General features: G+C 48.1%; 1 protein-coding gene across 1 annotated transcript in view; it reads left to right on the forward strand.

Moving 5' to 3' along the window:
• Positions 1-14,268: 14,268 nt before the first annotated feature.
• Positions 14,269-14,744, forward strand: part of BARD1 (BRCA1 associated RING domain 1) — a 46,812-nt gene continuing 46,336 nt past the window's right edge. The window contains exons 1-2 of the mRNA XM_058028169.1: positions 14,269-14,423; positions 14,526-14,582. Coding sequence (XP_057884152.1) covers positions 14,269-14,423; positions 14,526-14,582 — 212 coding nt within the window. The remainder of the gene's footprint in view (positions 14,424-14,525; positions 14,583-14,744) is intronic.

Below are 14,744 nucleotides of genomic sequence, written 5' to 3' on the forward strand. Positions count from 1 at the left end.
AATTGAGGGAGACTGATACAAAACTATTCTTTTGTCCCTTTAGAGCCTACTAATCAAACAGGGGAAAAAAAAAAAAGGAAGTGATTCATTGATTCATTGGAATACTTCAGCAAGTTGCAATTTAATTGTGTAAAATAGAGTTTTGAGGAGAAAAAAAAGGCAAAAGCATCCTTTGAATTCCCACCCAATTCTGGCATTAATAGAAACATCTGCTCCGTGTGAAATGTGTCACGGCCATGATCTACAATCCCCGCTCTCACTCGCAGGTAAAAATAAACCATCTGCTCTTGCAATCAAACTCTGGGTATTGGTCCAAGCAAGGCACAGTTTATTTACTGGGGGAATTGAACTGAGGCCCGTGGAGAAGCAGCTACATCCGTTTGGGGGCTGGAAGCATCTGGCAGGGAGCTTGTACATAACGTCACCAGGGGCTGAATTAGCATTCCTGCCACTTTCCAAACACCCCATTCCCTGCAGAGCCTCAGATCCATCCCGGCCCTTTTGGAAGAAGGACGACATGTTCTAAGCTCAAATTGAAGCAAAACCATTGGAAGCCAGCACTCTCCTGCCTCTGAACATCAGCTCCATGCCTCCCATCCCCTCCTTGTCTCCCTGAGAAGGTCCCAGGGGTGGCCAGGAATGCAGAGCACTGACTGAGAAACCACTGGTGAGAATCTGAAAGGTTTTGAGGGTCTGCAGGAGAGGGGTGTCATACTGGGTGCCTCCCACTGCCAGCCCTCTCTGAACCCCCTCAGAAGCCAAAATTTCTGCTTCCAGAATGAGCCGCCAAGTTGCCTCCTTCCTCTGGCCTGAGCAGGGAGCTGGGATTGCCGCCTACCACGGCACACACCACTCCAGGAGGCAGAGACGAGCGTGTGTTCCAGGGGAAACAAGCTTTTCATCTTCCTCCTTTAAAGCAGCGTCACCTCAGTCACCCCAATATCCCCCGAGGGGGCAGCAGTGCCAGGGCGAGCCCGCCCAGCACGGTCACACAGCCCCGGGGCGTTAATTGGCACCGGCTTCATTTAAAATGCATTTAACAGCAGGGACAGGCAGGGCAGTCGCTAAGCAGGGCCAGGGTGTCAAGGAGGAATTGCAGAATTGGTTGTGTGCATTGGCAGGCTGATTGAAGTCAGGTTTGTAATTGGAGTTGTGGACTTGGAGACAGTGATTCAGATCTCCATCCTGCCTTTATCACTTTGTGCTGCTCCCTTAGCTCTGCTCTCGGTGCTAATGGCACTGAGGGCTGGTTTGGCAGGGTCAGAAAGGGTCTGGCAGGGCTGGGGAAAACTCTTCAGATGAGTCAGTGTTAAGTAAAATATTGTAAATATAAATTCAAGGTCTCTAATGGGATTTTTTGGTCCTTTCACGAGAGCTGCAGGAGTGGTTTTGTTACTGGGTCAGTTCAGTAAACATGTTTACAGCTCAGATGAACACATCCAGGTAAACAAAATTCAGTGACTGCTGGAGCTTAGGGGCTGGTGGTGCCCAAGGACCTGCAGCCTGTGAAGAGTCACTCCTGGGTCCAGAATTTGAGGGATCCAGCCTCATAACAGGCTCACAATGGGGTTTAGCCTTTTGGAGGAGCTTCAGCTTCCTTCCATTGCTGCAGCTTCAGTGAAGTTGCTGGGAGGCTTTTTGCAAGCCAAGAAAAATATCTGTCTCTTCAGTTAATAGTGGAAGGGTTATTTTGTGAGCTGGTGGAGAAAGAAAAATGGGTTTTGGATGGCAACAGCACATAGCATGATTTTACTTTTTTTTTTTTTTTTTTTTTTTTGTGGACAACAGCTGTGATCTTGCATAGCTCTAACAAAGTATCAACAGCATATTAAAAGTGAGCACAACACAGAAAAGCAGCAGTGGGGAATGACAAAAAAAATTGAATTCACCAGAATTATCATTCCATGGCAGTATTTAAAGAAAAAAAATCACTCTAATTAATTTAGTTGTTCGGGGAGAGGATGGAAAGAAGGAAGATGGCACTGAAATAATAAGAAGAGCATTAGTAAGGGACACAGCCAGCTCTTGCTGTTGGCTCTGCTCCTCATGCTGCTCACATACACAGCTCTGGGAAGGAGGGAGCACAATGGTGAGTGCAGCCCATTTTGGGCCAGACCTGACTCCTCAAAATATCTGTAGAATGCACAAAATCACCACAGGGAGTGTGAGAGTTTTGGGGCTGGAGGCTGCCCCATGCCACGGTACAATCCTGCAGCACCTGGATGGTGGCACATGCCCAGAATGGAAGAGTCCCACTGGGATGAAGAACACAGATCCTTGTGCCTGCAACCCATGGAGCAACACTTGGAACCAGTTCTCCTTCCCAGGTACTCATCCTGGGGGGGTGCAGCCCCCACTCACTGCTCATTGCTGCTGGAAGACACTTCTGGAAACAAGGAATCCACCAGGGAGAGCAACCCTGAGGGCCCCGTGCTGGGGGTGAGACAGGACATGGCAGTGCTCCCATGAGCTGTAAGGCTCAAAGCAGCAACCCCACCATCTCCCCAGCCTTGGGTGTCATGGAGGTGCTCTGCTTTAAGCAGTGAGGCTTTCACTAGACCTGCAGGTTGGGTAGAAATTAAGCTTCTCTTGGAAAAAGTTCAGGTCTTCACTGACAAAGAAAAAAACAAAGCACGGCCATGGCAATTTATGGTAACGCACATGAGATGGAATCCAGGTGAAGACAGGGGAATATTTGAGGCTCTTACCTCCATGAGCAGGTCAAGGTGAGCTCTCAGCCCTCTACTCTCCATGTCCTGGTTGCCAGGGGAAGGGTTTTTGCCCAGCCCTCTGCCTCTTTCCCAGCCACACACAAACCAACTGAAGCACATCCAGTGTGTGACAGGGAAGAGGAAGCAGGATGGTCTCCATAACCAGCCCCAGCTGAGTTATTCCTGCACAAGACAGCAATGAATCTAAGTTAAAATGATACCAACCAGATTGAAATGCAATTAAAGGAGTCCCCTTAGGGTTGTGCATCCAATTAGTGGCGTACCTTTAATTACACCAGTGCAGTTCCAGGCAGACATGTGCTGAGAGGGCCAGCAGCCCAGAGCTGAAGCCTGCCTGGTGACCCATGTCCCTGAGGTCCCAGAGGAGGGACATGAGGGTTTGCATCACCAGCAGTGGCCTGCTCCTCCCCTGGGAAAGGGCTCCCAGAGGAGAAACACAGGAAGGAACCTTTTTCAGCTTTGTAAGAGCAATTTTCTCCAACAGACAGTTGCTGGAAAACGATTAAGATCCAGGTGCTTCTAAAAGGTAAGAGCTTTTCACACGTTTTTGTACATGACATTTCCCTCTTGCAGTGCCAGAATGTACCCTGCCTCCAGGAACCGTGAAAGTTAAAGCAGCAGAGTTGACTTTGATAAGAAAACTCATTAAAAAATTAGCAATGCAAACATTAGGAATTGCTAGAAACACCAGAGCACTTCTAGGTGTCCCTTGGCCATCTCTGTGGAGTTACATGAGGTAAAAGAAGCTTAGCCTTGAGCATAATTCCATCCCCAAAGCAGCCAGCTGTGAGTCTGGAGTATGGCTCTTGCTCTGGAGCCTCAGCTGAAGTCCCTGTCAAAGCCTGCAGTCAGGCTGCTCTGGACAGCAGCAGGCTGTGCAACCACACCTTGCTCCCCCAGATTCTTATTTAAAATCCTGTCAAAGAGAGAAAATAAAGCTGAAGGAGACTCTCCTTTGCCCATTGTACCACAAAGCCTGAGGGCTGGCATGTGTTGATAATCCAGATACCCTGTTTTAATGCAAACTCACATCACCACATGGAGCCCTGGGATCAATTCTGAGGTGCACAGAAGCAAATGCATCATCCATCTTCACATGCTCCTCCTCAGGTGTTTCTTTAGGTACCTTCAATGCCAGTAAAACAAGCAGAAGCTGAGAGCATAGGCTTAATCAGATTAACAATTATAACCATTCCCATCCATCACTGCAAAGCAGCTGCAGTGCTGCCAAATCCATTCTGCTGCAGGAACCTGGGGAATCACAGCCATGCCTGATCAGCCAGGCAAGGGCAGCTCTGGCCTTGCCATAAAGAGGAAGAGAGCTGTCGGGGCCTCTAGCTGGTCAGAGTGACCCCAAGAAATGTTCAAAGTCTCTTTTCCCAGCCCAGCACTTGAAGAAGGAGTCAGGGCTCTTCATTTCTCAGTCTCAAGGTTGTTTATTGTATCTTATCTAAAAATTCTTTCTCCTGCCCTGCCGAGGTCCACTCAGCACAGCAGTCCAGGCACTCTGCCTGCCCCCAGGGCTGTGTTATGTCTTTATACTAAAAACTACAATGTATACAATGTTTACAGTTACTTTCCAATGCCTATCACCTATGGTAGACAGTGAGCTTCTACTCTAAACCAATCTGTAAGTGTCACCATCACAGCAGCAGATGGAGGCCAAGAAGAAGGAGGAAGGCTGGACATGCCCAGATCCCTCCATCTTGCCCCCTGAACCCCCATACCAAAAACCCCAAAATCTACTTTTTCACTTTGTGATAAATTCACTATCATTCCACTTAGATTGTTGTGGTTTCAGATCTTCATCTAAGGTTGGTAACTTGCTCCACGGGTCATAATGAAAACCACAGGGGCATTTTGGGCTCTGTGCCAGGGTCTCTGAGCCCCCTGGCAGGGGTCTTGGCTGCTCAGGACAGCCAGAGGGATGTCCTGGCTCCTGACAGAGAGCCATTGCTCAGCTTGACTCCTTTACTCATTTTTTATGAGCCTCCAGAGCTCCCCAGAATTCCCAAAGCCTCTCTGAGGAGCCACAAAGGGCGTGATCCCTCCTGGGCTGCTGCTCATGCTGCAATAACACCCTGTGAGAATGTTCCAGAGCACGGGCAGTGAGGCTTCTCCTCCCCCCTGCCTTTGCCATTCAGCATTTGACCATCCTCCTCACACCCTCAGCAAGGACCTTTCTCCCCCACAATCAGCTCTTTGCCACATATGGGTGGATGGCAGCAAAGGCAAAGCTGGGGTGTTTGTTACAAACCACCCTGGCTGCTTGTTTGAGGGACCCTGCTGCTCCTCAGGGCTGGATGGGTGAAATCAGGCAGGATTAGGGAATACCATGCCATTGCAGCCAAGGGGACCTTCACTGGGAGGATTTGGGCTGCAGACCAGGCAGTGTAAAAGCATGTGCAAGCTTTAAAGGCCCTACACCTATGGCTGGACCCCCAGATGCCTGCAGGGGATGGAGATGCTCCAGGAGGAATGGGATGGTTTGCTCCATGCCTGCTGCCCTGCCTTTCCTGACAGTGGAGGCAGCACAGCAAGGGGATGCAGCTTCAGACTGAGTTCATATTTCAACCACTCTGGGAATCCCATGTGCCAGAACCTCATAACTCTGTCAGCCTGCAGGAAAATGTCATTCCTGGGTGAATGTCAGTGACCTGTGAGAGCAAGAAACCTTCACAGCTCCCTTGGAGAGTCTTGATGTTGTAAGGGGTCATTTTTCCACTGTGAATATCCCACATGAGATGACTTCAGGGCTTGAAATCAGCTCATATATGATGCTAATATAGTGCCCCTGTGAATAATAGAGCACCACTTCTCCCAGCAAGGGAAATGGGAGAGATGAGTGTCCCCCCTGGACTGCTGAGTTCCTGTATTATCTCAGCAGCCTCATCCTGATAAATCAAAGCTGCTGTGTTGTACTTCCCTCCCAGCCCCTTTGGCATTCCTGGCTTGGGCTGTGTGAGGGAGCACTCCAGCCTGTGAGGTTATAAAGTCCTTGAAATCACCTTGGGATGTGGGAAGCTGTTTTCCCACCTAGGCTGTGAAATGCAGAGGTGCTCAGCACCCACCTGGTGCAAACAGGAGGGTCTGTGCCAGAGCTGTCCCATCCCCACGGGCCTGCTTGCAGAGTGGGGCAGGAAAAAGGAGCCTGTGCAAAGGGTTTGGATGGCTCAGGGCTGGGGAATCCCAGCATGGGGCAGTGCAGGTGCAAGGCTGGGAGAGCAGAGGAGCTCACAAACCATCCTGCTTCCCTCAGGTGGATCAAGAGGAGGGATTGCAGCAAAACCAGGGCACAAAAATAGGAATTGTGCTTGCAGCATGGTGCGTTGGAGTGACAGACCCTGACAACCTGGAGGGGAGGGCGTGATGGTGTCATCCACTGTCACAGCTTGGCTCTCTTCCCTGCAGAGGCTGGAGAAGCCAGACCTGCTCTCAGAGGTTCCCAGAGGGAAACAGCCCCCCTGGCTCACAGGTCAGACCACTGTTTCTCCTGGGAGTTTATGGCAATCCTATTTGTGGATTAAAATGCAGCTGCCGAGGCTGCTGGCATAGGATTTACAACGTGGCCTCAAAATACAGGAGGGAAGGAAAGCTGAACTCTCCTTTGATGTTTGCAAGTGTAAACTGCAGACCCGGGCTGAGCACACTGTAAATAAGGATCATTAATCATCAGCTAAGTGCCGTGCAGTTGCTGTTATTTACTATAACAACATAAATCACCAGGAGCCACTATCATGTTAATTTGGATTTAGTATGGATTAGGATGGAAAAAATAATATCCTCACCTATTTGCAGAATCCATAACTTTACTTGTAAACACATACAGATGTGGCTTTTGTTCCTTGGTTTCCTCTAGGCAGGATGAAGTCAGGAAGATGTTCTGGGAGCTCTCCATGTGAGGGACTGCCAACAGTTCAGGCCAAGCTGCAGCCCCACAGAATCTCTCTTGTGCTGACACGGTAAATCAGCACCGAGGGGCAAAGCAAGACCAGGAGGTCTTGGCCCTGTTCTGCCACCCCCAGCCCCAGTGCAGGGCACAGTGCTGGCACTTGCCAGCTGCTGCATTGCACCCATGGATCTCTGCAGTAACTCCACAGGTTTCCTTATTTTTTTATCTGCAGCTCAACCCTGGCTTTCACGTTTAAAAAGCACCAGGCATGGGTTTTGTGGGATGCTGGAGCCTGCTGCTCCTCCCTTTGGAAGGACGGCTTAGCAGGGAAGGAGCATTTCATTTTAAATCAAGGGAGCATTACCCACATAGTTCATATTCCCCAGAAATGCCAGCTGCAGTCCTTGCTGATGTATTATTTTTTCCCCTGATTTGACTTTATTCAAGTTAAAGGTGGGGCTGAGACACTCGTGCACCAGAGCAAGGCTGGCAGGGCACCAACATGACAGTACTTGGTGTTTTGGGTGTGGAGCTCATGCCAGATTGGCTCCATCCCTCTCCACAGATCATTTCTAAATTTGGTGGTGGCACAGCTTCACTGCCCAGGGATCCTTATCTCAGTGCTTGGGCACAGCATCTGTCTCTGCCCTCAAGCACTCAGACAAGGTCCCCACTTCTTCTCTAGCCTCCAAAAAAACTTGAATTTTTTAAAGTGAGGCCAGTTTGTTGCTAAGAAATCATAGCATATTTCTTCCCAAAGTCAGTCGTGGTTATCTGCTTTATCCTGGTGGAACTGGAGGTGCTGAGCCCTGACTGAAGGTGTGGAGATCCCTGACTGACCTCATGGAGGTCACCAGTGCTGCTTTAGCTGCAGGTTAGTCCTGATTAAGAATTAGGCCTTGATATCTGGGAAACAATTATGGTTTGCATTTTTAAAATGTAACTGGAAGGGAAATAAAAAGAATTTGATTTTTTTTGAGGTGTCCCAAAGATTTCTCTTAGGCTTGAAGCTGCAATGATACTTTTAAAAACAGTCACAGGTGAAAAGAACAAAAGCAATGTTGCACCTGCACTTTGACTCCACTGGGTCTAAAAATGCAAGTAATTGCCTTTAATGGTCTCTGTCATTTTGAACCTGTGTTCTGTGTGTGCCAGATGAACAGACATCAAACCAGGGTGAATCTCTCCAAGCGCTGAGCCAGCGCTGAGGTTTGCATAAATTAAAACTGGGTTAATTATAATAATTCTACTGCAATAGGGGTAGTATAGTAAGATTAATTAGAGGGGGGCTAATAAGAGGATTCAAGCTACACTAGTACAAAACCTGCACCCAGGTTCTTCAGTGGTTTTCTTGGACTTTTCTCCCACTCAGCTCAAGAGCAATCCAACATCTAAAAGCTGCTGCAGAGCCTTGCCTGTGCTTTCCTGAGCAGCCAGGCTTGCCTCACACCGACCATATGTCTGTCTCTGTCTGCTAGCAGCTTGCACCAAATATTTTCCTTTTTCATGGTGCCTGAGCAAACAAACACCATCTGTGGGGCTTGCTGCGGGAAATCCTGGCCCCCTGGTGCCAAAGGGAAGGCAGCCACACGTGTCCATGGGGCTGACATTTCTGACGTCCACAGCCTGAGACAAGAACTTCCCTCTGCTCCTCAGCTCTGCCAATCCAACCAGCAGAGTCAGGACCTGGCATCTCCCAGATTTAAATTCGGGTTTTATTGAAGAAAGGCTGGGTCCCAGCAAAGCAGACTGCCTAGCCTGACCCAGGTTAGTGGGACTGCCTTGGGGTGGTGGTAGGTGGAAGAGGACAAGAAAACTGTTTTTTGGGTAACTCTGTCTTGGATGTACCCACCCTGCTGGGGGCTTTGGGCATTTTCCAGCTGTGCTGAAATCCCTCAAATCCCAGCACTGATGGGGATTTTTGGTCTTGGAGGGCAGCTGATGTGGGATGCAAATTATTCCCTGTTCAGACTTTTTTCCTTCAGAAGTTAAAACTCTGGGGGGTACCACCTAGTAGAGAGGTCTGTGCCATCTCTCCATGCACCCCAGCACTGGAGCAGGGGAGCATCAGCAGTTACTGCAGCAAAGGTGTGAACTCAGCTGGGCACAGGGTTTTCTCGTGCTTTGCTGTTCTCTGTTACTTGCCTTTCTGCAGGAAATCCCTTTTCTGGTCAAATCAGAAGGGTAATTTCAATTTTGTAAAATCCCCCACAGCTTTTGACCCATGTGAGCATTGACAGAGATCTCCTGCCAGGCGATGGGCAGGTGGAAATTACCTGTCACCTCTGGTGCTTTTCTGCAGTGCTGGGCCCAGAGCTTGTGCTCTGACCAAATCTTTTGTACAAGTGCCCTTTGGATTTAGCAATTCACACGGTGAAAGCAGAACCAATGAACCACAGGCTTCTCTGCTGCTGCCTTTAATTAAAAATGCCATGTCTAACACCAGCAGATGTTCCTGCTATCGAGACTCGAGGAATAATTCAATGCCGTGCAATGCAATGCTGACTGTGCTGCTTAGTCTGAAAGTGTAATAGACTTTATTATTATTATTATTATTATTATTATTATTGCCTTTGAAGGATCAAATCCTTCAGTATTTGAAATCTTAAAATTTGGTAGTCCAACAGCCCTAATCAATTCCTGCACTGAAGGATCTCAGCAGCCCCATGTCTGTCAAATGAGCACTGCAGTCCATGATGCCTCTGCAACCACGGTGAGCTCACAGGGCTTTGGGTGTGGGGCAAAATTGGCCCCAGAGGGGTGGCTGAGGAGCAAACTAAGCCTGTTAAAGCCTGTGATTCAGACATTTGGGAAGAGAGGGAATTCAAGGATGAGGCTGCAGCTCCTCCAGTTTTTTCTGCAGTCTTCTGATGAAGAGGATCCATCCTATCACTTGCTGTGGGTGTGCAGCACGTCAAGCTGAGCATCCTTTCCTGGCAGGGTGCAGAGGTTTCAGGATGTGCTCTGTATTCAGGTGGATGAGAGCAGAGGGATCCCCTCTTCAGGGAGCTTTGGCTCTTTTAACCCCTAAGGAAACAACAGATTTACAAAACTCAGTGGAACTGCTTCTCTCTGCACGCTACACAGTGCATCACATAATAATTGTATATTTGTTGACAAACAGCTGGGGAGCTCCATTAAATGAATAAAATATCAGGTAGCAGTGCATTTCCATAAAAAGGTCTTCACCAGATGGGCAATGCTTTGAAATGAAGCACGAGGCAGGCGAGGATTTTTTCCCTCCCTCATCAGCCAGGGAGCTGAACCATCCTTCAGCATGGCTTTGGTTCTGGAGCTCAGCATTGTTTGGAAATCCCATTTCCAGCCCAGCACAGTGAGGATGAGCTCTGCCTCAGCAGGGTGGTGAGGATGAGCCCTGCCTCAGCAGGGTGCAGAGCTGCTGATTCATGCACGCACCAACGCTGCTGCCTCACTATATCACACCACTGCTGAAACCCCTTCACTGGCTTTCTGTCATGCAACAAATTTATTTTAAAGTCTGTGGGCCTTATACTGCCTGGAACGGCTTGACTTGTGCTTTAAATACTGCATAAACCAAATTTAGAGTTATATTTCTTCCTTTCCTCTGTTCCCCCCCATCATTTTTTTTTTTTTTGCTTCTGACTGTCCAATTGGTTGCAGTAATTCACTGCTGAAGAAGACATTTCTTAGATTTCCAAGACTGCCAGCTCCTTAACCTTTATAAAATTAAGGAGAATGAATCATTTCTGACTTCTACATCTTTCTGGAACGCAAGCATTTGTTAGATGCCAGCTGCCCAGGGCAGTGCTTTGCCTCAGTTTAACTTAGTTGTAAATGTTTGTAAATTCCCACATAATGTCTCAGCACAATGGAAACTATTGCATCTGTGGATTTATTGAGAGAGGCACTAAACATATTTCAGCTGGAGGAAAGGAAGAGGAGGCACTTATCTGCTTTACTGTGCTATACACTATATATCGGCATCTCATATTTTGTGAACATAAATGCCAGGTTGACTCAAGAGATCTATGGATCAAGTGTGGTTTGTAACCTGCTCCAAATGCTTCAAACTGCATTGAAGTTTCATCTTAGCTGTGAGGCCTTTTGCCATCTTTCAGGATCCCTGGTGCACGGGGAGCTGCTAAGGAGCTGGTTTTTGGAGCACAGGATGAGCCAAGTAACAGGGACTAGGTTAAGATAGGTTAAGGTTAAGGTGGTTAAGGTTGCACTTGGCAGTTCTTCATTCTTAAGGGAAAAATGACAGGCTTGGCTTATTTTCTTAACCTTATTCTTATTTTCTTAAGCCTTATTCTTATTTTCTTAGCTTATTTTCTTAGCGTATTTTCTTAAGGAACCTAAGTCCCCTGGCTTGTAGGGCTTGGGGACAAACTCCTCTGTGGGCAGCACACCCAGGGCACCTCTGCCTGCCCCTTTCCCTCTGCCAAGACAGGAGAGGAGGATGCTGTGCCCTGCAGCAGCTCACTGCACTCAGATGACAGCAGGAAACGTTCTCCAAAGTGCTGAGAGATTTCACAATTCCACATCCTGTGTGGAGCCCATTTCCCTGTGTGCACCTCTGCTTCATATTAGTAAAAAAGATAAATATTTAGCCTTCCCTAAAGAAAGAAACAAAAAAATAGAAAATTCACAATTTCAAGCTGGAAAGCAAAGGAGTGTGACCCTTGGAAACTGTAGAACCTCCCTCTTGGAAGACATTAATAACTTATTAAGAAATACTTTCAGCTCTGATTTAGCACCCATTTAAGTAGAACTCCTTCTGTCTAGATGGCTGGGACACCCCTCTGATGGCTGTTTTCTATGATTGTCACAAACCAAATTTTGCAGCCATGTCCTTTTATGATGAAGTTCCCTCAAAGAATAACTTGCTCGCTTTAATCACGTTTTCTCCGAGATTTATGGCTTGATGCTTATTCACTGGCGGAGCTTCTCCACGTGAAATGTCAGTAAGCCCGTTATAAATTGCTCCTGGCATTCCTGCTCTATCTTTTACTTGGCCAGGAGTATTTCTACCTGAAAGTGATAAATTCCTGCTATAACTACTTTATGTGCTCCAGTAATTACGCTGTAGAGGGATGGCGGGGGCTGCATCTCTGTGCAGGTACCACCTAAAAAAGATCAAGCTGCAAAAGTGGGAGACCGGGCTGGGGCTGGGGTGCTGCAAGACACACAGGCTGAGGGAAAACCACCCTGGAAAGCTGAAATAACTGTGACCGGTAAGGTATCTCTGCCTGATATTTATATTTATGCTGTGTTAGACATGTGAAAAATGCCAAACACTTGTTTTTAAAATTTTAAAAGTTTAATAGTAATAAAATGGTTATAAAAATAGTAATACAATTAGAGTAATAATAAGTTGGACAGTTTGAATGAGGATAATATGAGACAGTAGAGACAAAGAGTTACGGACAGTCTGGGTACCTTTTTCTGGGCAAAATAAGCTCAAAAAAGGACCCACGTTAACAGAGGACTAACCCTTAAAAACAAGAACCTGTTGCATATTCATACACCTCATACATGATGCATAAATTCCATTCAAACACAGCATTCTGTCTGGTCAGTGTCAACTTCTTCCTCTGAATCCTAACAGAGTCTTCATGGCTGAGCGAGGTGGGAAGAAGTTCATTTGTTCTGATAATGGAGCAATAAATTCTTTTTCTCTGAAAGATTTGGGTGTCCTGTGGCTGCTACCTCGATGCGAATCCTTTCTTTAGAAAAAAAAGTATCCTATATAGCATAGTTTCTATTTTAACATTTTGTTATAATCTAAAACTAAATTTAACACACTACTTCAAAGAATTAATACAGCATAACTTTCTAACATAACACATCTAATATTAATTTTAATATTTGCACAAAGCCAATCATAAAAGACACATTTTTCAGAGACATGTTTGTTATAGATATAGAGACACTGGGAAGACGTACACAGGAGCATCAGGTTTGGGTAGGAGATCAATTCAGATGGTGTTGTGGTATCTAGACGGGCAGAGACCAACAGCAGGAGGTTCAGGAAGGCCAAGTGTGTCCTGCACTTTGGCCAGGATAACCCCCTGCAGCTCCAGGCTGGGAAGCTGGGAAAGGTGCCAGAGGCAGTGGCTGCACAGGAGCCCAGGTAGGCAAGAAGGCCAATGGCACCTGGTCTATATCAGGAATAGCGCAGGCACAGGAGCAGGGAGGTGATTTTTCCCCAGGGCTGGGCACTGCTGAGGCCACACCTCGGGTGCTGTGTCCAGCTCCGGGCACTTCAGGACACCATGGATGTCGAGGGGCTGGAGCAGCTCAGAAGGGCAGCAGAGCTGGGGAAGGGGCTGGAGCACCAGGAGCAGCTGATGGAGCTCGAAAGGGGCTCAGCCTGGAGCAAAGGAGGCTCAGGGGGGACTTTGTGGCTCTGCACAGCTCCTGACAGTAGGGGACAGCCAGGGGGAGTCGGGCTGTGCCCCCAGGTGTGAAATATGCGTATTTTATGATTGGCTTTTCACAAATATTGAAATGAATATTATATGTGTTGTGTTAGAAAGTTATGCTGTATTTATTCTCTTCAGTAGTGTGTTAAATATAGTTTTAGGTTATAACAAAATGTTAAAATAGAAACTATGCTATACTTTTTTTCTAAAGAAAGGACTCGGATCAAGATAGCAGCCACAGGACACCTGAATCTTTCAGAGAAAGAGAATTTATTGCTCCAGTATCAGAAGAAACAAACTTCTTCCCACCTTGCTCAGTCACGATGACGCTGTTAGGATTCAGAGGAAGAAGCTGACACTGACCCAACAGAATCCTGTGTTTGAATGGAATTTATGCATCATGTCTGAGGTGTATGAATATGCAACAGGTTATTGTTTTTAAGGGTTAATCCTCTGTTAATGTGGGTCCTTTTTTGGGCTTATTTTGCCCAGAAAAAGGTACCTGGACGTCCGTAGCGCTTTGTTTTTATTGTCTCATATTGTCCTAATCCAAATAGTCCAAATGATTATTACTCTAATTGTATTACTATTTTTATAACCATTTTATTACTATTAAACTTTTAAAATTTTTTAAAAACAAGTGATTGGCGTTTTTCACACAGGAACAGGGATGGGATGTGATATGAGGAAATGGCTTCGAGCTGTTTGAACTTGTATCGTTATTTGCCACTAGAGTTGGGAAGTTCAGACACTGAAGTAGAGTTAGAGACTCGTGCGGAGCCATTTCTACCATTACCCTGAAGTTCAGAAGTTTAAACTACAACAAGCTCCCGCAGTTTGATGTTCGTAGAGACAAAAACACTGTCAAGACTGTCGAGCTATTCTTTCAGACCTAGTCGATCCTGAGGACATTAACAACCTATTTTCCCTGTAATTACTGCAGACTCCCACCCATGGAGTCGCACGTGAAGACATTAACACCCAATTTTTCTGCCACAGCCCGTGCTCCTGGCTCTCCGCCCCGAGTTTCGCCGGGCCCGCCATTTCCCCGGCCCTCCCTCACGGGCGGCCCCGCCCCGCTCCCGGCGCGCGGGAAACGCTGAGGGCCGGCAGCGCGCGCGCGGCCTCTGCGCCTGCGCAGAAGGGGCGGGTGGGGGATTCGGAGCGGCGGCGGGAAGCGCTGAGGGAAGGGTGGGCTCGGGTCGGAGCTGATGAGGGAACCGCTGTGAGGGGAGCGATGAGGGAGGCGCTGCGCGGACGCTCGGGCAACCAGCCGGCCCCAGGCAGCCCCCTCCGCCCCGCTGCCCCCTCCATGGCGCCGCCCGGGCACACCTGGTCCCACACCCGCGCCGCGCTGGGGCGGCTGGAGAAGGCACTGACCTGCTCCCGCTGGTAATGGACGTCCTCCTTCCACCTTCCCCCCCACCCTGTCTTCCCCCACAGCCCCTGCTGTGTGTGTTAAAAGTGCCGCGTTTCTCCTTGCTCTGCCCACAGCGCCGGTGTCCTGCGGGAGCCCGTGTCCCTGGGGCAGTGCGAGCACGTCTTCTGCCTGTAAGTACCGGGGCCGCCGCCGTGCTGTGGGAAAGGACCGGCAATGGGCACGGCTGGGGCCGGCTGCTCCTCCCGGGGAGCTGGGGGGGACAGGAGAGCGGGAGCCGCTGTTCCCCTGAGAGTCTCATGTAGAAATTCTGGTTTAGGCTTCAGGATGCTGCT

The sequence above is a fragment of the Melospiza georgiana genome, chromosome 7 (genome assembly GCF_028018845.1).
Source record: "Melospiza georgiana isolate bMelGeo1 chromosome 7, bMelGeo1.pri, whole genome shotgun sequence".
Lineage (NCBI taxonomy): Eukaryota > Metazoa > Chordata > Aves > Passeriformes > Passerellidae > Melospiza > Melospiza georgiana.